This window comes from Lontra canadensis, unplaced genomic scaffold (genome assembly GCF_010015895.1).
Source record: "Lontra canadensis isolate GAN:19392208 unplaced genomic scaffold, GSC_riverotter_1.0 scaffold3, whole genome shotgun sequence".
NCBI classification, from domain to species: Eukaryota; Metazoa; Chordata; class Mammalia; order Carnivora; family Mustelidae; genus Lontra; species Lontra canadensis.
Window position 1 is genome coordinate 15,255,914 of NW_022630997.1, and position 25,642 is coordinate 15,281,555.

The 25,642-nt window shown below is 39.8% G+C and overlaps 2 protein-coding genes and 1 long non-coding RNA gene across 4 annotated transcripts in view; 2 read left to right on the forward strand and 1 right to left on the reverse strand.

Annotated features, from left to right (window-relative positions):
• ATP5MD (ATP synthase membrane subunit DAPIT) lies at positions 1-5,751 on the forward strand. Its single transcript, XM_032881072.1, has 4 exons — positions 1-134; positions 4,049-4,144; positions 4,233-4,325; positions 5,648-5,751. The coding sequence occupies exons 2-3, from the start codon at positions 4,058-4,060 to the stop codon at positions 4,320-4,322; spliced, it is 177 nt and encodes a 58-aa protein (XP_032736963.1). The 5' UTR covers positions 1-134; positions 4,049-4,057; the 3' UTR covers positions 4,323-4,325; positions 5,648-5,751.
• On the reverse strand, positions 5,739-19,462 carry TAF5 (TATA-box binding protein associated factor 5). Of its 2 annotated transcripts, XM_032880992.1 has the most exons (11): positions 18,885-19,462; positions 16,640-16,877; positions 12,942-13,257; positions 12,038-12,201; positions 11,796-11,931; positions 11,052-11,172; positions 10,192-10,321; positions 8,237-8,401; positions 7,450-7,627; positions 7,092-7,269; positions 5,739-6,803 (listed from the first exon to the last, which is right to left on the reverse strand). In XM_032880992.1, exons 1-11 carry the CDS (start codon positions 19,441-19,443, stop codon positions 6,586-6,588), a joined length of 2,403 nt encoding a protein of 800 aa, XP_032736883.1. In that variant the 5' UTR covers positions 19,444-19,462; the 3' UTR covers positions 5,739-6,585. The 2 variants fall into 2 exon arrangements, with proteins under 2 accessions (XP_032736883.1, XP_032736891.1); XM_032881000.1 differs by lacking the exon at positions 7,092-7,269 and having other exon boundaries at positions 6,638-6,803.
• The window catches only part of LOC116881334, a 12,554-nt gene continuing 6,369 nt past the window's right edge, over positions 19,458-25,642 (forward strand). The window contains exon 1 of the long non-coding RNA XR_004385388.1: positions 19,458-19,911. This is a non-coding gene — a long non-coding RNA (uncharacterized LOC116881334). The remainder of the gene's footprint in view (positions 19,912-25,642) is intronic.

Consider the following 25,642-nt stretch of genomic DNA (forward strand, 5'->3'; position numbering starts at 1 on the left):
ATAGCCAATCGACGCTGAAGGCTGAATCGCTCTGGCAGTCCAACGCGTGCGGGGGAGGAGGCATCTTCCGGCCGGCTGCGGGGTAGCTGCGTACGTTGAAGGACACAACCCGCGGAATTGGTGTCTTCTGCAAGGTGGGTGTGTAGACGAGAACCCTGGCTCAGGCCTCGTGCCTCCGCTTTGCGGGGCTGGCATAAAAATCCGACCATTCCTGGTCGAGGAACACAGCTAGGTCTTCGTTGTGGGGTGCGAGGACAGTGGAGAATGGAAAAGGAATTAGAGATAACGAGAGCCGAGGCGCGAGGGGTTGTACTGGGCTGGGAAGCCTTGGGGCGAGGCGGGTAGGAGGTCCCGGAGGCTCCCATGGTTCCCGAAGGCCCTTAGATCGTCTATCACAGTAGAGAAAAAAAGAGGCCCGCAGCAAAGGGAGTCCCCCCGCCCCCAAGGTCACCCAGCAACGTAATATTGAATGGAACTCGGGCTTCTGGCCAGATTAACCTCTTTTCCTCTGTTTGCCCATTGCAGTTTATTTCCCCTGTGCTGTGCTTAGGGAGCCGGCCAGCAAGGCCTGCTTTAGCGGCACTGCAGCCTTTGTCAAAGGGAGTGTGTGTGTGGCCCAGTCCCTGCGGGTCGCTAGGCCCGCAGTAAGAGGCTTAGATGTCAGTCTGTGTCGACCAGCCGGAAGGCCTTTCCCAAGAGATAGCCAGAACAGAGAGCTGTATACTCCTTGAAGTGCAAGAGGCTGCTTCTGGTACCCGAGTAGCTCTCGACGTGACCTCCTTTTACCTTGTGATCTCACCGTTCCAGGTAGATATTCAGTCAGACAGGAAAATGGCAGTTTCAAAAAACAAAGTAGCGAGGACAGTTGGTCACTTTGGGCCTCTTCTGAAATTCCCGTTTCACAGGTGAAGAAAGAGGTGGAAGGCTTCATTAATATTTAAAAGCAGTGCGCCGGTTAATTAGAAACAAGAGGTTGATGGGGACCGGGGGGTAGGAGGGTTCGGATAGGGTGGCTGCGTGATGGACATTGGGGAGGGTATGTGCTATGGTGACTGCTGTGAAGTGTGTAAACCTGGTGGTTCACGGACCTGTACCCCTGGGGCAAATAATACATTATATGTTAATTTTTTTAAAAAGAAGAAGAAGAAAGAAACAGGAAGACCCCATGCTTAGACTTCTCTACAGGCCATCTTTTAACAGTTAGTGCAATTATTGGTCTTAAGTAATTTTTCCCTTGTTGTGTCTATACGATTAGAAAGGGAAGAAGGTGTCAGTTTCAGTTATTCCACAGAGGGTGCTCTAGCTACAAGGGTTCCTGGTCTTCGTCCAAAAGTAACTGTGCAGTTTGCTGAAGAGTGCAGACCCCAGTGCTTGTAGGCTTTTGTCCCATTGTTTATTTCACCAGCAACATTTTAATCCCCACTCCGGCCTCCATCTCACCTTCACAAGAGTCTTCAAGACCCAGACTAAATTCCAGTTCCTATACCATGCCCTTCCCAGCAGTCAGATTTAGTCCTCTGTGGAATATCACAGGCTTCCTCCCATACTGTGTAGAGAGAAGTTTAAAGCACTTTAATATTATTTCATTTGGACACTACCATCCTCCTAAAAGTTTTTGTTACACACAAGGTGGTGGGGTTATCAGTTAATGATTTGACCAAGCTCCTGTTTTTATGTAGGGTTTCTCCTTGAAACCCACTTGATACCGTAAGAATCCAAAAGTGTGTCATGAAAATGAATGGGGGGGGGGGAACTATTCCTTTAGTAAGTCTAGTAAAATGAAACCGTTACTATAAAAGCTATATTATGAAGATTTATTTTAATGCAAATTTTCCTGCTTGGGCTGAAAGGCCAAGGTCCCTGAGGAGGCCCAAGGAAGCTTGGATTTCCTTCACTGTTCCAAGAACCTTCTTGAAACTGTTTAGAATTAAGGTCATTTGTCCAAATTTTCATTGCCAATTCTGTGCACGTGAATGCCTCTGAAGGCCTTTGAATGGTAAATAGGGGGAGTGCCAGTTTCTATAGCAACGACTTCTTCGCAGATCTCTCCCTCTTCCATTTCATCAAGAGCCAGCTGAGTCACGGCCACTGCCTACCAATCTCGACCGGACCTCGACCGGCTCGTCTGTGTTGCCAATCGACTCGGCGTGGCGTCGGTCGTGGTAGATAGGCGGTCATACATACGAATTGTCAAGTGTTGTTTTGGTGACCTTTGAATGTGCCTTTGCTATTTTTTATTATGACAAATAATATGCCTGTGTAAAATATAGGTACTTATAACTCCCAAAAGTTTGCTGCATATTTTTCCAGAGTTTTTCTATATAATTACTAACAAATATTTGGTTTTCTATTACTGCAGTGTCTTTCAAACTTCAGCTTACATCAGAAATGCCTATTAAAACAGATTACTGGGCCCCAGAGTTTTTGATTGCATAGGCCTGAGATTGGGCCTGAGAATTTGCATTTTCAACAAGTTTCAAGTGATATCGTTGCTGCTGGTCTAGGAAGCAGACTCTGAGAACCATTTATGTGCTCTGTAATATAATGTCCAAAAATAGATTTATTTTTATTTTTTTACTGTTTTAAGATTACAAAGGGACATCTTTCTGTTTCAGTACATAAGGATCTGTGCACATTGTATTTCCTCAAATGGAAACCATCATTTTCTCAGTCTCCTGTATGTAGATGGACTTTTAGTTTTTCCAGTTTCTTATTTTATGAACAGTATTTCAGTCACTATTCTTGAACCATATAACATGTCTCCCTTTGTGATTTCTCTGTAAGGGTAAATTCCTAGAGAACAAATGATCCAGCTACATGAAAGGGTATACTAATTTTATAATTGGACGGGTATTGCAAAATTGTACTTTAGGAAAAGTTGTACCAGTTTATACTCAGGCAACAGAGGAGATGCTTATTTTTCCCAGTCTTATAGTTAAATATTGGCCTCATTTTACTTTCTTTGATCACTTTTATGTTTTCCCTTCTAGTTTTTGTCCTTTATATTTCCCCTTTCCTAAGATAATTAGAATTTTGGCCCATGTTTTTTTTCCAGGATTCTTTGGTTTTACTATTTATATTTAGATCTTTTATCTATTTTGCTGTGAGGGAAAGGTATTCCACCTTTCTTGCTACCACCAATAGCTAGTGTGTGTCCTGGGGGCGGGGGTTAGGAGCTAACGGTACTGCAGCCTAGATGGTGGGTATGTGCTCTTTATAACTAGTTGACAGACTTTGATAATTTTGGTAGGACTTAATTTAGGTAGCATTTTAGTAGGCTCTCCATCTTAAAGAACTTGAACCAGCATGCTCTTATTCCTGAAACTGTGGAAGTGATCTTCCAGTTCTTACACTCTGATGTGCATCCCTTTTGTTAAAATAATGCTAGTTTTTTAAAAATGGGAGTATATATCAATTCCATTTAGTAAATGATACTTTCTCTTCCTTCCCATGGAGGTCCTAAATTATTTCATAAGAAAAATTATGAAAGGAGTTGCAAGTGGAGCTGTTTAGCTAGTGGTTACCCTTAGAAACTTTGAAATGTATTACAAGCTCCAACTTTCAACTACTCTTAAAACTGATTGACTCCATACACAGTGTAACATGCTGTAGCAGAGCAAGCAAGATTGGGTTAAAGGAGAGGGGGCCTTAGAGAAAACTGTGTTCTCTTCCTGTGCTAAGTGATTTGATGTATGTTTTGGAATGTATACAATAGCAACTAAGGTAAAGTCTTCCTTCTGAAAGTTTATCAGCAAGCCTCTTTCAACCATCTTTGCTACTTCTGTGTTGGGCAAGGCATTAAAAAAAACTCATAATTCTTCTGTGCAATGACTTTTCAGGTTTTTAAACTTTAAAAACAAACAAACAAAAGGGTGCCTGGCTGGCTTAGTTGGTGGAGCATGTAACTCTTGATCTCTGGGTTGTGAGTTTAAGCCCCATGCTGGGTGTAGAGATAACTTAAAAAAATAAAATCTTTGAAACAAAAACAAAATTTTTTTTTAAATTGTATCCAAACCAATTTATTGTTTGTTTTTTTTTTTTTTTAAAGATTGAAATCATGGCAGGTCCAGAAGCTGATGCCCAATTCCATTTCACTGGTATCAAAAAATATTTCAACTCTTATACTCTCACAGGTAGAATGAATGTAAGTATTGGTGATACCTTTAAGCAGTTATGTTTTAGAATAATGTAAGTGGCAAAAGCTCTTGTTTACTTTCTCCTTTGTTTTTTAGTGTGTACTGGCCACATATGGAGGCATTGCTTTGATGATCTTATACTTCAAGTTAAGGTCTAAAAAAACACCAGCTGTGAAAGCAACATAAACAGTAAGGAATTGATATATAAGTTTATAACAGCCATTTTGTTGTTAGGGCTTTTCCCCTCACTATGGAAGTAAATTGTCATTGTGCAAAGTTACATACAGGAGGAAAATACTGTTCATATCCCATTACCCTGACAATTTTTGTTAACATTTTGGTTTGGCTCTTTTTAATATTTTTTTCTTTGGTTTCCAGTGGCTATGAATCATGTCTGTAATATTGTCTTATAACAAATATTTTCTCTATTTGAATGCATGAGTGTTTATGGATATATGATTTATATCTGTTTCCTATTGAGATTTTCTTTAAATACAGATAACATTGCATTGAACACTTTTGAACATGATGTGTTGTCTGTATGATAGTTTTAGGCTTAACTGCTTTCCCCAAGGGTTAATGGGGCAACCAGCTTTGTTAGAGGGTCTCTTTTGCCAGTGCTGAATAATCAGTTTCTGATCTTTGTTCATTTGATGAGTGAAAATATCTATTTGATGAAGTTACACATTTTTTCCATTTGTTTACCATTTGTATTTTTCTTAACATTCCCTTTATGTTTTTTTCATTTAACAATTGAGTCTCTTTAGGAAGACCTTATTTCTCTTACATAAGCCCTTTATGTAATAATTATTAACCAACCTTGTAAGTACATTGCAAATATATCTTATTTTTTTGCTAGTTTCAGATTTTTATTCACAATTTTATATTTTCATTTAATTCCCATAGATTTCATTTTCTTCTTGTGGTACACCACAATCTCCATTTGCCCATGTTTGAGTGAATAAATACTTGTTTTGGTAGTAGATGATGTGCAGAAAACCCAAAACCTAGATCTTAATCTACCATAGCTCTCCAGAGAAAATTTTTCCTCTGCTATTAAAAGCTTTTCCAATCTCAAAACTGTTGAATACATACCCCATCATGCAGTGGTCCATGACTTATTCCTGACAAATAGGTAGTCTTTGCCCACTTTTCCGTATTAAGTACCTCCCAACTTTGGGGAGAGTGGTAGTATCCCCATTATAAAAATGGATAAATTTTATCTGATACGTTTACTACTGTTTAAAATGTACTTTTGTATACTAGACTTTTGCAGTAGCATACATTCAGGGTCATGCTGAAGTCAGCTCTTTTGTTAAAGGTAAACCATTAGGTTAAACTGTATTAAGCTGTGACATTTTGGGGTGGTTACTGACTCTGAGAATCTGATGAATTTGCATTCAATTTCAGGGGGTTCAGGGATAGTCCTATACTGGTAATGTCTTATACTGAATGTCTTAAAAGTAGAGTTGAACACAATTGTGTCTAATTTATTTTTACTTTTTTTATAGGATTTTAACTTGTACCTCATCTGTTAAGTTCCCATGCCTGGAGAAGCTTTTGTCAGCTCATCATGTGATATTCAATTTGTACAATAAATTATGAACCTGGAAAAGCTGGTTGTCTTTATTTACAATATATCAAAAATATAAAAACTGTACAAAATGCAACGAAGGCAAAAAACTGGCAGTGACTTGGTCTAAATCTTTTAGTTTCCAAAGCAAGGCTCAGTACTGGAGGTAAGCAACTGAAATGTCTGTCTGACTTCAAGTGTACTAGGTTTTATGTAGCTGTTTTAGCTGAAGTAGAACATGGAAGCTAAATTTCTTCACCTGGTTTATAGAGTTTTTGGGTGCACTCAGAATCCAACAGGTATAAATTCAGATGTCAGTGGATGGTTGTACTTCATCTAGTTCTTAGAAAGAAATTGTAGTTCACCCTACCCAATAACATACATTCCACTAATCATGGGGCAAGCAAAAATGTTAGTGGATCATTTAACATAGTACTTGAGTGCCATACAGTAACTACATTTTTACAGCAGAAACATACATGCTCATAGAATTCTTCAGCTAAAATTCAAGATGGTATTACATTACTCAGTTTGAATCTTGAAGCAGGATGAATTACTGAAGTCAATTGATTTTTTTTCCTAAACATAATAAATTAAAATAGCATTTGAACAGAAAATGCATAGTTTCCACACAATCCAAAGCACCATAAATGTCCCCTCCACGAACATAATACCTCTTATTCAACTAACGGAAATTAGTTAAATGTGGTTGCTATAGAAACGTGGAACTGTCCTGTTCAGATTTTCTAAGCAGCATCCTTCCAGATCCATATAGACAAAACATTCTTTGTAGCTTAAATATTAATCACTGAGGTATTTGCTTTTAGTCTCCCTTTTTCAAACAGTAGCTTCCAAAAGGTCTTTAATACCGATGATTTATTGCGGACTATAAGCTCCTGCAGCTAGAACCAAGTTTCTTCGAGTAAAATGGAGGTGTACAACTGGTGTTGATTTGGTCATATATGTTCCCAACAATAACTCCTGTGAATTCTCAGGTAAATTTATATGCCCAGTGGCTGTAGTAAAGTCATCGGTCTCTAAATCTTCAAATGCTTTGACAGCATCCCACAACCGGACTGTATTATCCATTGAACCTAACAGGAAGTCAAAGAAAACCATTTAGTAGCATCTACCATATTTAGAGTCTGACATATAGTTCATATATTTACTGTATATTTATGGTGAAAAAAATCTAAACTTGATTAATAAACTCTTCCTTCTAAAGGACCATTTCAATCAGTTTAACCTGAGAAGTCAACACACAGATCAGGGGATACTCTGGAATCATGGCTAAGAGAAGCAAAACCTAACACGGTCAACCTAAGTGTTTCATTTCAACATACCATTTACCCTTTAACACAAAGCCATTTCTAGTCATTTACCTGATGCCAAAATTTCACCATCTCTACTAAACCTAAGTGAACAGACTGTATCAGTGTGGCCTTTTAATTCTCCAACCATCAAACCATGTCCAATATCCCAAAGGAGTACTCTGCCATCTGTGGCTCCTGTAGCCAGGAATCTCCCATTGGGAGAAAATGTCAAGGAATGAATTGGTCCCTAAAAAAGAAGTCCAGGGAAAGAATCAACAGTGGGTTAAAAATATCTCAAAGTAAGATAAAGAGTTTTAAAGCTTAGTGGAATTGAATAGTTTCTTTAAAATGTGTTACTAGTTAATTTTTGAAATATTTTTATCTCAAAAACAACCTTGTATGCCATAATAATGAAGGTATAAAATACCTTGTGTCCAGTGAATATTCTTACACAGTTTCCATTCAGGACATCCCAGAGCCGCACAGTTCTGTCTGCAGAGCCCGTAGCAACATAATTAGAATTTGGATGGAATCTGGTACAATTCACATCAGCAAGATGGCCAGCAAATATCCTTAAAGGCTGATAGTGGTCTGTAGCCCAGAGCCTTTAAAAAAAAAATGCATTGAAAGAAAATTTAAAAAAAAAAGTAACAGTTAACTGCCAAAACTCTGAAATAAATAGAAACACCCATGTGAGATACTAGCTCCAAATAGGTCCCGCTCGCTGGCTCCATGAGGGGAAAAAAAAAAAATGGAATGAGATGAAATAACATTCTTAAGGAAAACTAAGTTGATCTAGTACAAAATTTTTTTAAACTCTAGTTCTCTGTATGTACCCACCTTTCCTACCCTAATTCTTAGTCTAACCCATAGAAAAGTGTTTTTTGCTAGTTTTGGCCACCATAAAATTAGTTTCTAACCTGAGTTACCTCATCCTGAACTTTCAAGATCACAGGAAAACACCAGCAGTGCTCATAGTGGTAGTGAAAATCTAGCTGGTGGGAGCTTGAGGGGGAAAAAAGGAGGACTCTTGATATGGACATAAATGCAGACATCGTAATACTCCCCAAATTAATTTTCAAATAAGAAGCTATAAATGCTGACAATCTCAAAATTTGATCCCAAATAACTGAAGTGAAAATAAGTTTGGCTGGAGCTTGTAATTCCCTTAAAAAGAAACCATTCTGCCATTCATAAGATCACAGTGTTCTTACCGAGCTACTCGATCGTGGCCCCCGGACACAAAATAATATCCATATGGAGAAAACTGTGTGTCCCATACTGGGTAGTTGTGTCCTTTATATCCCACCAAGCAAGTAAATGTTTGAAGACTCCACAATCTAACAGTTCCATCCTCTGAAGAGGAAAGCAAATAGTTCCTGAGAGAAGAGAATGTGATATATTTGATTCCCAGAATCAAATCGTTACTTGTCCAGTTTCTCTGTACATTTGAGTATGATAAGTACAGCTAACCTGACATGCTACATCTTTTACTTTATACATGGAATTCACAGCAGATAACAAAAGTTGAAAGTAATAACAAAACTAATGTTAGCTCTAATACTCTACATCTACTGAGCACATACTAAGTGAGGTTAGATCTTTTTTTAAGATTTTATCTATTTATGAGACACACAGAGAGAGGGATCACACAAGCAGGGGGAGAGGCAGGGAGAGGGAGAAGCAGGCTCCCCGCTGAGCAAGGAGCCAGATCCCAGGACCCTGGGATTATGATCTGAGCTGAAGGCAGACACTCAACCCAAATGAGCCACCCAGGTGCCCCAAGGTTAGATTATTTTTAAAAGTATAATGGAAAAACCACACTTCTTATAAAAAATTGTACCAAAGGGTACCAACAGAAAGTCAGTCAAAAAGGTTAATCGAGAAAAGCTAAGAAATGTGATATAAGATGTCACTTAAAACTCAACAATTTTTTACTTTAAAATGGAGATGCTCGGGGCGCCTGGGTGGCTCAGTGGGTTAAAGCCTCTGCCTTCCGCTCAGGTCATGATCCCGGGGTCCTGGGATCAAGCCCCACATCGGGCTGTCTGCTCAGCGGAGAGCCTGCTTCCTCCTCTCTCTCTCTCTGCCTGCCTACTTGTGATCTCTGTCAAATAAATAAGTAAAATCTTTAAAAAGATAAAATTAAAAAATAAAATGGAGATGCTTTTTTCCTCTCTTGACTTGTGTAAGCATTTTTTTTTAAGATTTTATTTATTTATTTGAGAGAGATCACAAGTAGGAAGAGGCAGACAGAGAGAGAGAGAGGGGGAAGCAGGCTTTCTGCGGAGCAGAGAGCCTGATGTGGGGCTCGATCCCAAGACTCTGGGATCATGACCTGAGCCGAAGGCAGAGGCTTTAACCCACTGAGCCACCCAGGCGCCCCCATGTATAAGCATTTAATAGGAAATGTCTTTTTGACAAAAAATAAAAAATAAAAAAACAACACTATAGACATTTAAGTAATAATTTAGCTTTTTCAGAGATAAACACAAAAGCTGCATCACTGAAACTGTTATGGTTTTCGCTGAAATTAGAGATTTTCCGCAAGTAAAAATGTATCATCTGGCTAAACCCTATCAAGATTTCATAAAGATGAAAATGTTGATGGATTGAAAGTTATTATCCAATTAAGATACAAATGGTTATTATAAATATAAAATTCCTCCCATTTTCACAGAATATTAGAGATCATAAAAAATAAGCAAATACCTATTTGCGGGTTTCAAATTCCCTTTTCAGTATCCTCTTAGTTCTTTTGATTACACAAAATCTTTAATTGACAGCTAACATGCCTTTAATATCAGGAATCTGTTCTCAATTTGGAGATGACAGAATACAGCAGTAGCCACAAACCCAAGGCAGGAACCCAAAGAAGCAATTCAGCCCCTCTCAGGGTTATACAAAAACTGAAGCTAATTTTTAAAACCAATAAACCCTGAGTCTGTGCATCTTTGATTCTATAAATCTGGGTATATATTAAGTTGTTATCTTGTACACCAGTACCCCAAGATGAATTAGCAAATGGCAAGATTCTAAAAGATAATGCAGAAGAGGCAGCCATGAGATTTCTCTAACAGAATTTTTCCCAAAATGTTTCCAGTAGTTAACTTATATATTATCTCAATATAATACAGCAGTATTTAATTTTTCATTGTTTGTATGTTACCTATCCGGACTGAAGCTGGCTCCATAGACAGGCCCGCTATGACCATACAAAATCTTCAACTCACTTGCTGTTTTCTCATCCATTATTCTTTCTAAGACATCATCTGATTCTTTGTCTATGAGGCTAAGATCTAAAACGGTCCAAAAATATTGATATTTTAAAATATATTCATTTTTTTAAAAAGTGCATTCATTAGAATATTTCAAGGCAATCACATCATGGTTCAGAAGAACTAACATTTGAACAGTCCTCCTACATACCACCCACAGTGTTAATGCCTTTAACTATCCCAGTGTACAGAAGAGGAAACTCAGGTTCAGGACAGTTAACAATTTGCTGGAGTGTACATAGCTGCTCAGTGTTGGAACTATGATTAAAACTCAAAGTAACCTAATATATCATACACAAATGGAAACTATGGAAGTATTAAAAGTTTTTGAAAATGTATTACCTTGTTTAAATAATACATTTAGCAAGAAACTCTTTAAAAATACTAAAACTAATTCTTTTTAAGCCATTTTTAGAGCTAAAACAAAGTACTCTCCCATTATTTAAAGGCATTTTTAAAATTCACAGGCAAACAGTCATAAAATTAGATTTTAAACTCATGGAGTTTTCTAGCCCAACCCCCTCATTCTACAGATGAGAAAACTGAGGCCCCACAAAGTTAAACCAGTTTAACACCCCAGTCTCCTGATTGCCACTCCAATGCACTTTTTGCTTGGGAATGTTAGCATTTTGAGGTAAAGTAAAATCAAATGAAATTCTGTTGTGATCACAATCTCTTATGCGTACTCCATGGAATCCAGATTGGTGTAAACTAAGGACGAGTTCACATCCTCACAAGTCATCTCAGTTACCTGCTGCTTGTTTAACACTACGAAGCTTTTTGGGTGTCACAGACCACACTCTAACAGTTGAATCTGCAAAACCTCCAGCAATCAAACTAGAATCATCAGTAACATCCACTGCAGTGAGGCCCTGCCAATAAAAAAAATAAAAACTTTATACTACACAATATGGTCTCGGGAAAAAAAAATTACATCTTAGAAACAACATAATGATAACTCCTTCTCTCATAGAAAAGATTTCATTCTCCCATGAAACACTGTTGGAAAGTATTTACTTTGAGAACATGTCACCATTCACCCCTTTTGTCCTCCAAATTTAAAGCACATGATATGAAGAAAATGTTAATCATTTTTGTACCTTAATAAATATATCCTCAGCAGCTTATTACAATCTATAAAGACATATAGAATCTTTAATAAAAAGTATTAAGTTTATATAAGCCAAGTTCAAAAGAGCTAAACTACAGTTTCCTCCTCCTCAAAAGCTAACAGAATTCTGATCAGTAAAACGAGGGACACACATAAGCAACATTCTGGCACCTGCAAGTTGCTAAAGGTCTTTTCAACATTGCCTTCTAACTATTTCAAGCAGTGTCCAATTATCCTTTCTTAACTTCTGTCTTCAAGCTATATTTACATCAAGAGTTTAAAAAAGAAAACTCCGTCTTAGTTAACACATCTAAGTTTCTTTTAGTGGTAAGTCACCATATTACACGACTCTCCAGCCAGAAATTGCACAATTATCTTACTAACCTGGTAAGCATTGAGGAATGTATAGAAACAAATGGAGGGTAAACAGTCTGGCCCAAGGCGTACTCGTTTGGTGGTTTCTTTCATATTCATTATCTTATCCAACTTATCTGAGTCTTTCAACTCTGGAAGAGGGATTCTGTGAAAGAAAAACGGACTGAAAATCACTCTATTAAGAAACTGAATTCTCTGTAGTAACAGTTCATCTTAAACCTCCACACATGTTCCTGAAGTTTTGCCCTCACCTGTTTTGAGGTGGAGCATTGGGATCTTGTTTTTTGCTTTTGGATCCAATGCTATCTTTTTTAGGCTTCTTCTTTTTAGGTTTTCCTTCTTCATTTTCTCCTTCTTCATCTTCATCATCTAAAGGCACCTCAATTTCTGGCTCTTTTAATAAACCAAAAAATACCTACAAGTCAAAAGAGCCAACATTTTCAAAATTAATATTTCATTCATTAATACATCATTTTCATATCTTGATAGGATGAATCACAATTACAATACAGTAATTTATACCCTGAAACAGATTCTGTACTTATCTACCCAATAGCCAATCTCCCCATCCTCCTTACTAACAGAACCCTGATTTTGTTGGAGCAGCAATATGCTCAGTTAAATTATTTCTGTTCCGAGACTCCCCTGCAGGTAGGAATAGCCATATAACGTCATTCTGGCCAGCAGATGTACATACAAATATACTGGGTAGGGTTTTCGGGAAAAAAAATACTGTTTTCCTGATAAGATTTAGCAGGGATATGTCTTCTGTCCTCCCCCTTCTGCCTTCCTGGAATGCAGGTGCAATGCTGGAGCTACAACAGCCATCTGTGAGCACAAAGAAGAAAGCCACATTCTAAAGATGATGGAGGAGAAACTAGAAGGAGCCCTTGTGCCAGAGCAAGAGGGCTTTCTTTTGCAATTCATTATATGTATGCAAAATCCCTTGTTTCAGTCACTGTAGTCAGGGTTCTGTTAAATGCAACCATTCCCAAATTCTCACTAATTTACACGTCATCCTTAAAACATGAAACTTAGCATACAGGGTTCTGTTATTCCCAAACTAGCTATAAGAAAAATGTGTATATTATGTAGATGGAAATGCTACAGTTTTTCATAATCTGCATTATATAGTTCTTAGGTTTATTCCCATACCTTTGATTTGTTTGCCTCTCGTTTAGCCTCTCCTGCCAAACTTCCCACCATCGCATCTATCTGTTGCTTACTACGCGGCATCCCATCAAAGATGTCAATGTAGAGGTGCTCCTGAACTATGTTCCATATCTGATTGTTCTGTTTCTCCTGAAGATGCCTCTTCAAGAGTTGGTACGAGTCACGGGAAATACGCAGAACAAATTTACTTGTTCGAAAATCCAACATGGTCTCATTCCCTTTCATGTGTTCCTTTTTGGTAAGACTAGATAATACTCGTAGGTCATCCTGGTAATAACATTCCTGATCTCCATGGAACCTGTTTCAGTGATTTTAAAAAGTCATTTTTCAATGTAATCATTAAGGGATCTGCTCTCCCCCATATATTTATAAACATCCCAGAATATTTTCAACGTAGCAGTCTGAATAATCCTGGACTAAGCTACAGGATCAGAAGTAACTCATTTCAAAATGATCACAATTCAGTTTCTGAATTCATCCTGAAATTTAAAAATTTAATTCTCTAATGAAATGTACCATTAACATTTTAAGAGAATTTGAAATAAATACCATAAGTGAATGAAAGATATCCACCACTGGTAGACATTTGAATTAGAATTTCTGCTTTACTAAATTTTATGTTCTCTCAAAACCACTTTTAAAAACTTTATTATGGAAAGTTTCGAACATATACAAAAATAGAAACTAGTATAATTAACTCAATGAACCTATCACCCAGCCCCTTATAATATATAATAATCAATTATTATATTATAATTACATTATAATATATATCATATAATAATCAATACATGGCATTCTCATAAAACCTAACATTTTCAATGACTTCTTGTATTCTTCATACCAGACACATTTATTAAACATCACTATAATAATATGACTAAAGGACAAACAAATGTTGATACCAAAGAATGAACACTTCCAATGTTACTCACCAATACCAAAGGTAATTAAGTAAAGCTTTCAGCCTTGGTGACAATTAGTGAATTTAAATGTACTTTTGTTTCTATAAATCTTAATATTCCTGATAAAGTAAAATTAAAGATCATATATTTGGCACTCACTAAGAGCAGCAAACAATGCAAAAACATTTAAAGAACAATGACTAAACATAAGATAGGCTCTAGCTCTGATACACAGCCAATAGATGCCTAAACTGTTACCCGTGTTACCCTTTTGAGACTCATCAAGACATGAACTAAGGGTTTCTGTTCAAGATTTCAGTGAAATTAGAAATCTCAGCCTCTTGGTGTTCACATCAGTTACTGCCCATAACCTCATCTGAGCATGGTGTCTGGGCAATGGCTGAGATTGTCCATAACAAGGAGACAGAGTTCCCCAGGATATTCCAGCTTCCTATGTAAGGAGATGGCTATCTCATGGGACTGGGAGAGAAAGAGGTTTTTTGATGACAATACTCTAAGAAAAATTAGGTTAGAGTGTAAGTTCTGTCATCAACAGCCTTTGTTAATTTTTTGAAAAATGCTGAGCTACGGAACATTCGCTTTATAAACCTTCTGTTAGGCACCATACAATAATGAATGGACATAATGGCAAAGAAGCTAAGTGTCCGGAGTTCTATTATTCCTGTATTACCACTACTTGTGTTATCTGACAAATGCTGGCTTTTGGGTCTATTGCTTGTACTAAAATGCTCTCATTCAAACTGTTAAGTACTGCCCCCTTTTTAACCACTCCTTTCTTTGGCTTCTATTAACTCAATACCCTCCCCGTTTTCTTCCTACTTCTCTGACCTCTCCTTATACCTCTTCTACTTGGCCATCTCTTCTACTCTTTTTCCATCTCTCCTACTCCAAATGTTGGAGTTCCTCAAGGCCCAGGTGTAGCCCTCTTGTTGACTTATTTCATAATCCCCATCCCCTCCCCAGACAATCTCATCCATATCCATCAATATTACACACAACTAAAAAAAAAAAAAAAAAAAAAAAAATTACACACAACTCCAATTTATGGCTCTAGTCCCTACATCTCTTCAGAGCTCCAGAGCTTTCTATATCATTCACCTACCGACTTGGTATCTCTTAAATGAGTCAAAGGCATATTCAAATCCGAAGTCAAGATTACTCCACAACCTGACAAACCAGGTCCTCTTCCAGGGTTTTCTGTCTTAGTGAAGGGCACTCCCCCATCCAGATGGGGGAGCCAGAAACCTAGGGGTTACCAATACCTTCATCTCCCTCACCTCCATATCCAATCCATCACCAACTGCCTCACCAATATGCTACTTATTTTCACAAACACTAATGTACCCTTGCCTAGTGTTTCTCAACAGAACATTTTGGGGCAGAACAATTCTTTGCTACGTGGACTACCTGCACATATTAGAACATTTGGCACCCCTAAGCCACCTGCTCTTCCCCATTCTAGTCATGACAACCGAAACACCTCCACACATTTTCAAGTAGCCCAGGGGAAGCAGGAATACTACTACTCTGGGTTGAGAACCACTACAATAACCTTGCAAACTGGTCACTCTAAAGTCATTCTGTTCCCCCTCACAACCATCTATTTTCCCAACTGCATAAAGGTCCTTTCAAAATGCAAATTGGGGTGCCTGGCTGGCTCAGGTAGTAGAGCGTACAACTCTTGACCTCAGGGTTGTGAGTTCCAGCCCCACACTGGGTGAAGAGATTACTTAAAAAAAATAAATAAAATTTAAAAAAATGCAAATCTAATAATGGCATGATCCTTCAATGACTTCTGTAGCAGAGACACCTCACTGTCCCCAAACATCCATTTTTTTCCTTTCTTCCTCCACGACAGAATACCTGAATATTAGCTGAGCACATAAACACCTAGGCAAAGGCCACACGTCTTACTTCCCTTGTAGGTAACTGTAGCCGTTGCCTAACGACATAAAAAAAGGGAAGAGGTATGTGCAACTCTGAGGAACGATGTGCCCTCCCAGCTGACTATAGCACTGATGTGATTGCTCAGAGCCAAAGAGCCATCTTGTGCCACAGGAGGAAGCCGCATGACAAGGATGGAAGAGCATCAAGATGGTGAAAGCCTAGGTTCCTGGTAATCAAAGACTCTATACCAGTCCTGGACTGCCTAATCTTTATGAGAGAGAAATAAACTTTTATCGTATTTAAGCCTCTGTTGTTTGGGCTTTCAGTCACTCTCAGTCTAATCTAATAAACACAGCTTCCTATTGCTCTTAGGATAAAAACAAAAAGTAAACTTTTATTTATGCCATTATTGTTGGAGTTTTCAGTGAATCTCAACCAGATATAATGCTACCCAATACAACCCATGACTGTTCTCAGGAAAAACAAAGACCCTTGACATGGCCCGAGAACCTGCTTGTTCCAGCCCAGCTTCGAACCCATACTCTGCTCCAGCCACACTGGCCCTCTTTCGTCTCTGGACCTACCATGATCCTCCCACCAGAAGTGTCACACATACTTTTCCCTCTTCTCTTCATCTGGTTAGCTCCTACCCAATCTTCAGATCTTACCTCAAGCATCACTTCCTCTGGGAGCCTTCCCTGACTTCTCCAACTAGATCACACTCCCTCTTTTTAGGTTCTCCTAGCACCAGGTACCTCTCCTTCATGAAATACTTTCTCAGTTACAATCTTACATTTGTTTGGTTACAGATGTGTATATACATTATATATATGTGCTATATATATAATATATATAAAATTCACATACTTCTCAAAAAATGATTTTGCTTCATTCTCATGTTGATTGTAGACTAGTTCCAAGTACATGTGTACAAACAGAGGATAAAAGAGTTGGGATAATTCTGCCCGATGGCAGTCCAAGGAACATTCAATGAAGTGTTTTAGTCCGCTATAGTATTCTTCATACATTGTGGGGTCTCCTTGTTGGTTGTAGGCTGACAGCACAGCACTGACATCCGGCTGGTCTTCTACGGCTACACTTCCAACTGTTTAAAAAATGAAGAACAACTTTCAAAAAATGTATTTCAAAAATATATACCAAGTGACTAAGGCTGTTTTGCTACGGTCCAGAGGTAAACTGTTTCTTAGATGTTTGTTCCTGTCCTCTCAAAGTCTCTTCCCCAAAGCAATCACACAATCTGTCAAGGGACTGTTTCAGTCCCTATCCAAAACTCCTTCAGCTAGCTTGTCCATATCTTAAAATAAAATGTTCAGATCAGTACAAAAAGGTTCAGTATTTTTCCTGCAGCTACCTCAAAGACAAATTTCATAAAACACGATATGTGCAAATCAAACAATTATATTAATCTTCTGTCAAGACTCAGTGTAAATGGCACCCACCACCACCAAGATATGCCCTGAAGTAATATTCCCAGATCTCTGAGCTACTAAGTATTTTGTGACTTTCCTGTAACACATCCTAACCTGTAGGATATATGTACATCTATCACTCCTTATAAAATGCAAGCATTTCAAGAGTGTGATGGATGAGCCTTATTTGTTTCCAAAAGATAACTCAATCTACATGCTTAAAATAATTCCTGTAAACATCATTCCAAGGTAGAAAACACGAGTATTTATTTGGAATATGCCAATACCAAACAATGATACACCTGTCAATCTAATCAAAGTTTGATTGTTGGAAAATTTTAGGTTGCAATTTTAATACTGCTGTGCTCTTCACTGCACAAATGCTTTAAGTTCTTTTGGTTATTCTGATGGCCTCTTTTCCTTCTTACTGGTTTCTGAGTTATGATAGGTCAAGTTTCTGAAGAGATGAGAGATTACAGAAAAATAACCAACATAATCCATCCATCTTATAGTTCATTCATAAAGTTCAGCATTCAGAAAACATTCCCCTCAGTCACATTTTTGCACATTTCTATCTGTGGGATACAATGCTACATATTCATACTTCACTTCTGGCAATGCTGCAAAGATTAGGGCTCATAAATAGAGATTAATTTGGCTAGAGGCTCTGCACTAGATAACTTAATTCAATAAATGTTTATCATCAGCTCAGGATCACCTCTGAGACCATATGCTGTGTATGAATTTTACTGCACGGACTTGGCAACACAGTTGCTAGGAAAAGGCTGGGGAGGGTGGTCTCGGGTGTTAAGTGTTAGGTATATACATATCAGTACCAGGCATTTTATATATATATGTGTATTATATCTGAGCCTCACAATAACCCATTTTAAAAGGGGGCCAAAAAACCCCCTTAACCTCAGGAAGAGCCGCATCACACAAGTAAAAGCAACAGAGACAAGAGTCTGAACCTAGGTCTGTCCAAAGCATACTCCTAAAGGAATGGTTCTCAAACACATTAATAATCCCTTGGAAGCATATATTCAAAAATGGAGATTCCTAGACTCCACCTCTACACGATCTGATTCACTAAGTCTGAAGTGACGCCAAGAAATCTACATTCCCCAAAAGGTTTAACACTAGTTAGCCTAATATTTTGCGAAATAGCGGCTACACTATGTTCCATCACTCCTTGGCTGTTTGGTCCAAAGCAAGTCCCTTGGCCTTTCCGAGTCCGTTTTCTCATCTCTAAAACAGAGGTAACGTCTAAGCTCACAGCGGAATTATGAGAATTAGGATATGTAAAGTATTTTTAGTAATTACTTAAAGAAGCTAGTACAGAACTGTGTAAGTATTGTTGGGTGTTAATGCAGACCTGCCAAGCCTCAAGAACCGAAAAAAGAAGAAAGGGACCAAAACCCTGAAGGTCCCCGCCTCTCAGCGCCCACCTTCCCCCAGACATCCCTCTGCTCAACAGCTCTCCTCAGCCTCTCACTGGAACTGACAGCTTGGAAAAGGGTTTGACTGCGCAGCCGGCGCACTAGCGAAAGGGGCGGGCATGTGGCCCTAGAGGCGGGCCCAGGAAATTCAAAACAAGCCCGCAGAGGTGCAGGCCTGCCAGCCTCAGCCTTCCCGGCTTGCTCCCCCTTCGTGCCCTGCCTCCCCGGGACTCCGCGGCTCACCTTTCCCCGGAGCCGCAGAACCTGTCGCTAAACCCGAGACCGCGGCGGCCCCCGAAGCGCCGGTGCCCGGAGGGTCAGGGGCCGCGGGGCCAGGGGCCGAGGCTGTGACCCGGCTGAGAAGCGCGCTAGCCGCCTCTGTACCGGCGCCGTCCGCCTCTGGGGCTCCGGTGCCCGCCACTGCCTCCTCCAGCAGCCGGGCCTCACGGCGCAGCGCCTCTTCGGCCTCGCGGAGGTTGCTCTGCCGCAGGAACTGCAGCACGGCCAGCAGAGTCTGTCGGTCGTGGGGAGCGCCGGCCTCCGGAGCAGCGGCTGGCACCGGGGCCGCCCCCGCCGGAGCAACGGCGGAGACAGCCACCGAGGGTTTGGGGGTCCCACCATCCCCGCCGGCCGACGATGACGCCGCCGCAACGTTCCCGCCGCCGCCGTTGGGGCCGTTGTTGGTAGTGCCGCCGCCACCCTCGCCAGCGCCGTCCCCCGCCTGCGGAGGTAGCAGCGTCGGCGGTCCCTCTGGCTCCAACTTGACCGCCACCTCCGTCTGCTCCTCCGCCAGCGCCGCCATCTTGCGGCTGAGCCACCTCGCGCCGTCAAGCGTGATTGCGTTTTCGCCACATGGAGGGCGGGGAGGAGCGTTTTACGACACCTTGGGAAGGCAATATACGGCAGTAGGAGGGGCGAGAAAGAAGGAGAAAAAGAATAGGAGCAAGAGCAACTTTCAAAAATGAGTGACAGAAAGGCAGGAAGTGGGAGGTGGCGACCGCCCGTAACAGTTGACTGTAATGATTGCCGTTTATTGCAGACCCGCTATTTTTAGGCACTGTGAGAGACATTTTACATTTTATGACCTCCTTACTTCAACAATCTCATAAGGCAGTATTATCCTCTCTTTACAGGTGGTTGAACTGAGACCCAAAGAGGTTGAACAACTTGCCAAAGTCTCGCAAGAAGAAAGTCAAAGTGTCAAGATTTGAATCCAGGTCTAAAACTCAAAAGCAAACCCGAGAGCCAGAAGGAGGCTTCTGAGATACTGGTAATATTTTATATTTTGATCTGGGTGGTTGTGACTTGTGTGTGTGTGTGTGTGTGTGTGTGTGTGTTGGTTTTACCTTAGTAAAAATGAACCAAGTTACACGCTTGAGTTTTGTGAACTTCACAGCATGCATGTTACAATTCAATAAAAAGTAAGTACCTACATTTTGTCATTATGAAATATGTACGTTCTGTATTCGTGCTGTGTTATCCTTTATTACAAATAAACTGCGTTTTAATTGTATATCTTTAAATAGCATGTGCCATTTTGGAATATGCTTCATAGGTTATAAAACCTTGCTGCATATTTTATTTCATTTGAATCTCAAAATTCTGGGGATGGGTGTAGACAAGAGAAGTGAGCCTGGGGAGTTGGGAAGATCTAGCATAGTTATTACTGTTGTTGGTTTTTAAGTCCCACCGGTTTCTTTCAACCCTGTTTAGTAGCTGAATGACGTGGATCAAGTTACTTAACTCCAGTTGCCCAATTTCTAAAATGGAGATAATAATAGTACCAACCTCACAGAGCTGTGTAAGGATTAAGTGAGATAATGTATGCATGATATACTTAACACCCATTAAATAGCTGTTGGTTTTTTCCTTCACCATAAAAGCTGTTCTGTAAATGTTTGATAAAGTCCAGTTATGATGTTCAAGGTGATCACAAGACTGGAATATGAAACTAATCTAACTGGATATCTAAAGTAAAATTATGGAACATGGTGGAAGTGGGGGAGAGTGGAAGATGACTAAGAATTGGTTAACATCTTTTTTAAAGATTTTATTTTTTTTAAAGCTTTTTTTTTTTTTTTTTTTTTTTGACAGAGAGATAGAGAGCACAAATAGGCAGAGCGGCAGGCAGAGAGAGAGGGAGAAGCAGGCTCTCCACTGAGCAGGGAGCCGGATGTGGGGCTCGATCCCAGAACCCTGGCATCATGACCTGATCCAAAGGCAACCGCTTAACGACTGAGCCACCCAGGCGCCCCCAAGATTTTATTTTATTTTTTTAAAATAATTTCTACACCTAATGTAGGGTCTCAAACTCACAACCCCAAGATCAAGAGTTTCTTGCTCCATCAGCTAAGCAAGCCAGGCACCTTTTTTGTTTGTTTGTTTTAAGAGGACTTGTTTAGCATTTACCCAGCTGTGATCAATAGAGAACCTGAATCTCATGTGTACACTTATGAAGTGGGGAGCATTTGTCCTTTTCCTTAGGATCATTGAACTGATTTTTCTGATTCAGTATTTACTAAATAACTTGATAATTAATTGGTAAATAATTGAGCACCTAGTTGAGAGAAGCCATGGTTAACAAGCTCAGGCACGCTTATTATTCCCTGGAAGGTTGTTTTATGCCCTTACAAATAGTAAATTAACATTCTGGTGCGTGTATTTGTCTTGAGAATCAGATCCTAGAAGCTGGATCCACCTCTACAGCTGAAGCCCAGATACTGGGACTCACAAAAGTATAGGGTCTACCTTTCCTTCTGTAGGGTCTACCTTTCACCTGCCTTTGTTTAAGTTCCAAAAAGTCTGGGCTGGTACGTCAGACAGTTACTTACTCCAGGTAGAATGATTTTCCTGTTATACCATGGTAGAGATAAGTATATTGAATAACTGCAAGGCCAACTTTTTAATTTTTGTTTCTCTTTTCCTCTTCCTTTCTTTTTTTTTAAGATTTTTTATTTATTTATTGGACAGACAGAGATTACAAGTAGGCAGAGAGCAGGCAGAGAGAGGTAAGCAGGCTCCCCCCTGAGCAGAGACCCCAATGAGGGGCTCGATCCCAGGACCCTGGGATCATGACCTGAGCCAAAGGCAGAAGCTTTAAACCACCGAGCCACCCAGGCACCCCTTCCTCTTCCTTTCTAATCCCTACTCCCATTCTCCTTCTACTCTCAGGATGTTTTAAGAAATCTAATATCAATCTGTATCTTATTCCTTTACAGGAGAGCTACTCTTTCTCTCTGGATATTTCTCTTTCTCTTCAATGTTCTTTCATTTTGCTCTAATGTATCTAGGATTAGATTTTTCTTATCTTTCCTGATTGGCCTTTTATACACCCATTCAATCTGAGATTTTTTTTTTTAATTCTGGGAATTTAGAAGCATTATATCTACAGATATTTTCTCCCTTCTATTTTTCCCTTTCTTCTTATATTCTTGGGATTTTTTAAAAAGATTTTTACTTAATTATTGAGAGACAGAGAGAGCATGAGCAGGGAGGGATGGGGAGAGGAGAAACAGACTCCCCACTGAGCAGGAAGTCCATGCGGGACTCAATCCCAGGACCCTGAACTCATGACCTGAGCCAAAGGCAGATACTTAACAGACTGAGCCACCCAGGCACACCTCTTCTTGTATTCTTATAATACAGATATTAATATTTACACTTCTATCTTCTAGGTTTGCTTTCATATTTTCATGCTTACCTCTTCCTAATACATTCTAGCAGGGTTCCTCTATCTGATTTTTCAGTGAAATCATTCATTCTCAGCCTACACCCATATTGCTACATAACCCATTTATTAAGTTACTTACTTCAACCACTATATTTTCCATAGTATTTTTTTTAAGATTTTATTTATTTAGTTGACAGAGATCACAGGTAGGCAGAGAAGCAGGCAGAGAACAAGGAGGAAGCAGGCTCCCTACTGAGCAGAGAGCCCAATGCAGGGCTCGATCCCAGGACCCTGGGATCATGACTGAGCTGAAGGCAAAGGCTTTAACCCACTGAGCCACCCAGGCGCCCCTTCCATAGTACTTTGAATTGGTTCTTCATGATTTATTATCCTGCTTCAATCCAGTTGGGAGATTTTGGTCCCCACCCCCCGGGGACATTTGGCAATATCTAAAGACACTTTTGGTGGTTACATCTCAGGGTAGTGCTTCTGGCATCTAACTGGTAGGAGCTTGGAATGCTACTAAACTTCCCACAATGCACAGGACAGCCCCGGCCCACCACAGCAAAGAACTATCTGGCCCAAAATGTCAATAGTGCCCAAATCGAGAACTCCTGATAAAACCAATATAAATTCTTTTCTTTTTGAGGATGTGTATTTATTTAAATTCTATTTCATTGGATGTATTTAATCTGTTATCTCATCCCTCCTATATCTCATTACTTTTCTCTATGAATTTGTATTTCACTGAAGGTATCAGCTCCTTGGCTAGTATGTATACCCAGAGGGAGAGGCAGAAGCCCAGCATTGGGAAAAGGTGAAGGATGTACCAAAAGGAGGAAAGTCTGTGGTGTCACTGTCTGGTCTCCATCACTCCCTATTGCCAACTCCCATACACACATGTGCACAAACACATATCCTCAAGATTTTCACAGTTTTTACAGCTCTGTCAATTTTGGTGCCTTCTCAGGTTGGGTGTAATGGGGCGCCAGCCACCAGTGTGATTTTACCATCTTGTTTGGTTCCAAAATTAAAAGTCACGTGGGGGCGGGGTGGATGAGGCTGAAAGTTCTAACCATCCCTTGGTTGGTTCCAGACCTCATCCTGAGGCTATTCAGATGTCCTCAGCCACCAATCATCTCATTAGCATACAAAAAGACAATACTTAGGAGACTCCATGGGTTTTAAGAGTCCTATGCTAGGAGAGGAAGGGGTCAGAGACCAAATGCATATTTCTCATCACATCACAGTTTCATTTTGTCCTTTCCAATCATGTGCCTCATTTCTTTTTCTTGTTGTATTGCATTAGCTAGGACTTGCAATATGGTGTTGAATATGAGTGGTGAGGGAAAGTGGACATTCTTCATTTCTTATCTTAGGGAAAAAGTACTTAGTTTTTTATAGTTAAGTGTGATGTTCACTGTGGGATTTTTATAAATGCCCTTTATCAAATTAATGAAATTTCTAGGCTGTGGTATACCTTGTATACCAAGTATCTCAATTCTTAAAACCTGTGGAATATTGATTAGGCTCAGATCATGCATATGCAGCTTGAGGATAAACCCAACTTTATGGGACCATTTTATTGATCTCCTTAATCTGCCTAACACTTCCCTTTCTGGTCCTCTAGCTAGAAAAGGGAGTGGGCTTTAGTTTTCTCTGTTGTGTACCCTGAAAATCCAACTGTTGTGGAACGAAGAAGCAAGAAGATATACAATGAAAACAGTAGCGGAGATACCCCCTTGCTCTTAACATCAGTGTTCTCCCCTCAGAGATTTAGGTGCCTACTTGGACTCCACTGCCATCCCTGTCCATTGCTACTATGGATGAGCCTATGGCCTGGTGTGGGAGAGAATGGAAGAACAAAAACAAACTTTGGATTTCCATCACACTTTATGACCTACAGAGGCCCCCTTTCCTGGTCCTCAAACCATGATAGAGGATTTCTCTTGGAGTTCTCTCTGACCACACTAGGTATACAGTTCTGGGTTTCAGCATTTTGTTTTTCCTGTGGTATCTCCGGGCCAGGAGATACCACAGGAAAAACAAAATGGGAAATGTATTGATGAGTCAATTTTAGTTTGAGTTCCGGTTGCCTTCCCCAACCTGCCTCTTACCGTTTGCATTCTAGAGTCTGTAGATAGTTATTCCATGCATTCTGTCCAGAGTTTTTACCTGTATTAAGTGGAAAATACAGAGTAAAGCACTAATTATCTTTTTTTTTTTTTTAAGATTTTATTTATTTATTTGTCAGAGTGAGCACAGGCAGACAGAGTGGCAGGCAGAGGCAGATGGAGAAGCAGGCTCCCGCTGAGCAAGGAGCCCGATGTGGGACTCGATCCCAGGACACTGGGATCATGACCTGAGCCGAAGGCAGTGGCTTAACCAACTGAGCCACCCAGGCGTCCCAAGCACTAATTATCTTGACCAGAACCCCAGTAATCTCAGCTACCTTGGTCAATATGTATTTTAGTTTATGTTTTGTCTTATCATTAGAGAGTTTGAACATCTTTTCACATTTTGGAGCTGTTTTTATATTACTGTGGGGGGATTAAGTGTTATCTTTTTCCTCTAATTTTTTAAGTTTTTTTTTTATCTATTTAGCATATTAGTTCTTTATCTGAGATATGTGTTGCAAATACTTTTTCCTAGTTTGGTCAAGTTTGGCCATGGTCTTTTGGTATTGTTTATATTTGGGGGGCCATGCAGAAGATTTTTTTTTTTTTTTTAGATTTATTTATATATTTGAGTGAGAGAGCACAAGCAGGAGGGGCAGAGGGAGAGGAAGACAAATCTGAAGCAGACTCCGTGCACAATACAGAGCCCAAGATGGAGCTCCATCTCAGGACCCTGAGATCACAACCTGAGCTGAAACCAAGAGTTGGATGCTTAACCAGCTGTGCCACTCAGGTGCCCCCAGAAGTGTTTTTTATGAAGTCAAAGTTACAAACTTTTATTTTATTGCATCTGGATTTGAAACCATAGATTTTCCTCTCATCTAAAGAGGAATTCACCCATATTTTCCTCTAGAGCTTGAATAATTTCCAGTGAGCTCTCTAATTGCTTTGGAATTGAATCTTGAATATGAGGTGAGGTATAAATCTATTTTTTTCAAAAGTGATTCAGAAATCCCACAAGTAGATAAATAAAGTCTTTAAGGAGAAAAATAAAGGGGGGGATTCCTAGGTGGCTCAGTTGGTTGAATGTCTGCCTTCTGTTCAGGTCGTGATCCCAGGGTCCTGGGATTGATTCCCACATCGGGTTCCCTGTTCATCGGGGAGCCTGCTTCTCCCTCTCCCTCTGCCTGCTGCTCACCTTGCTTGTGCTCTCT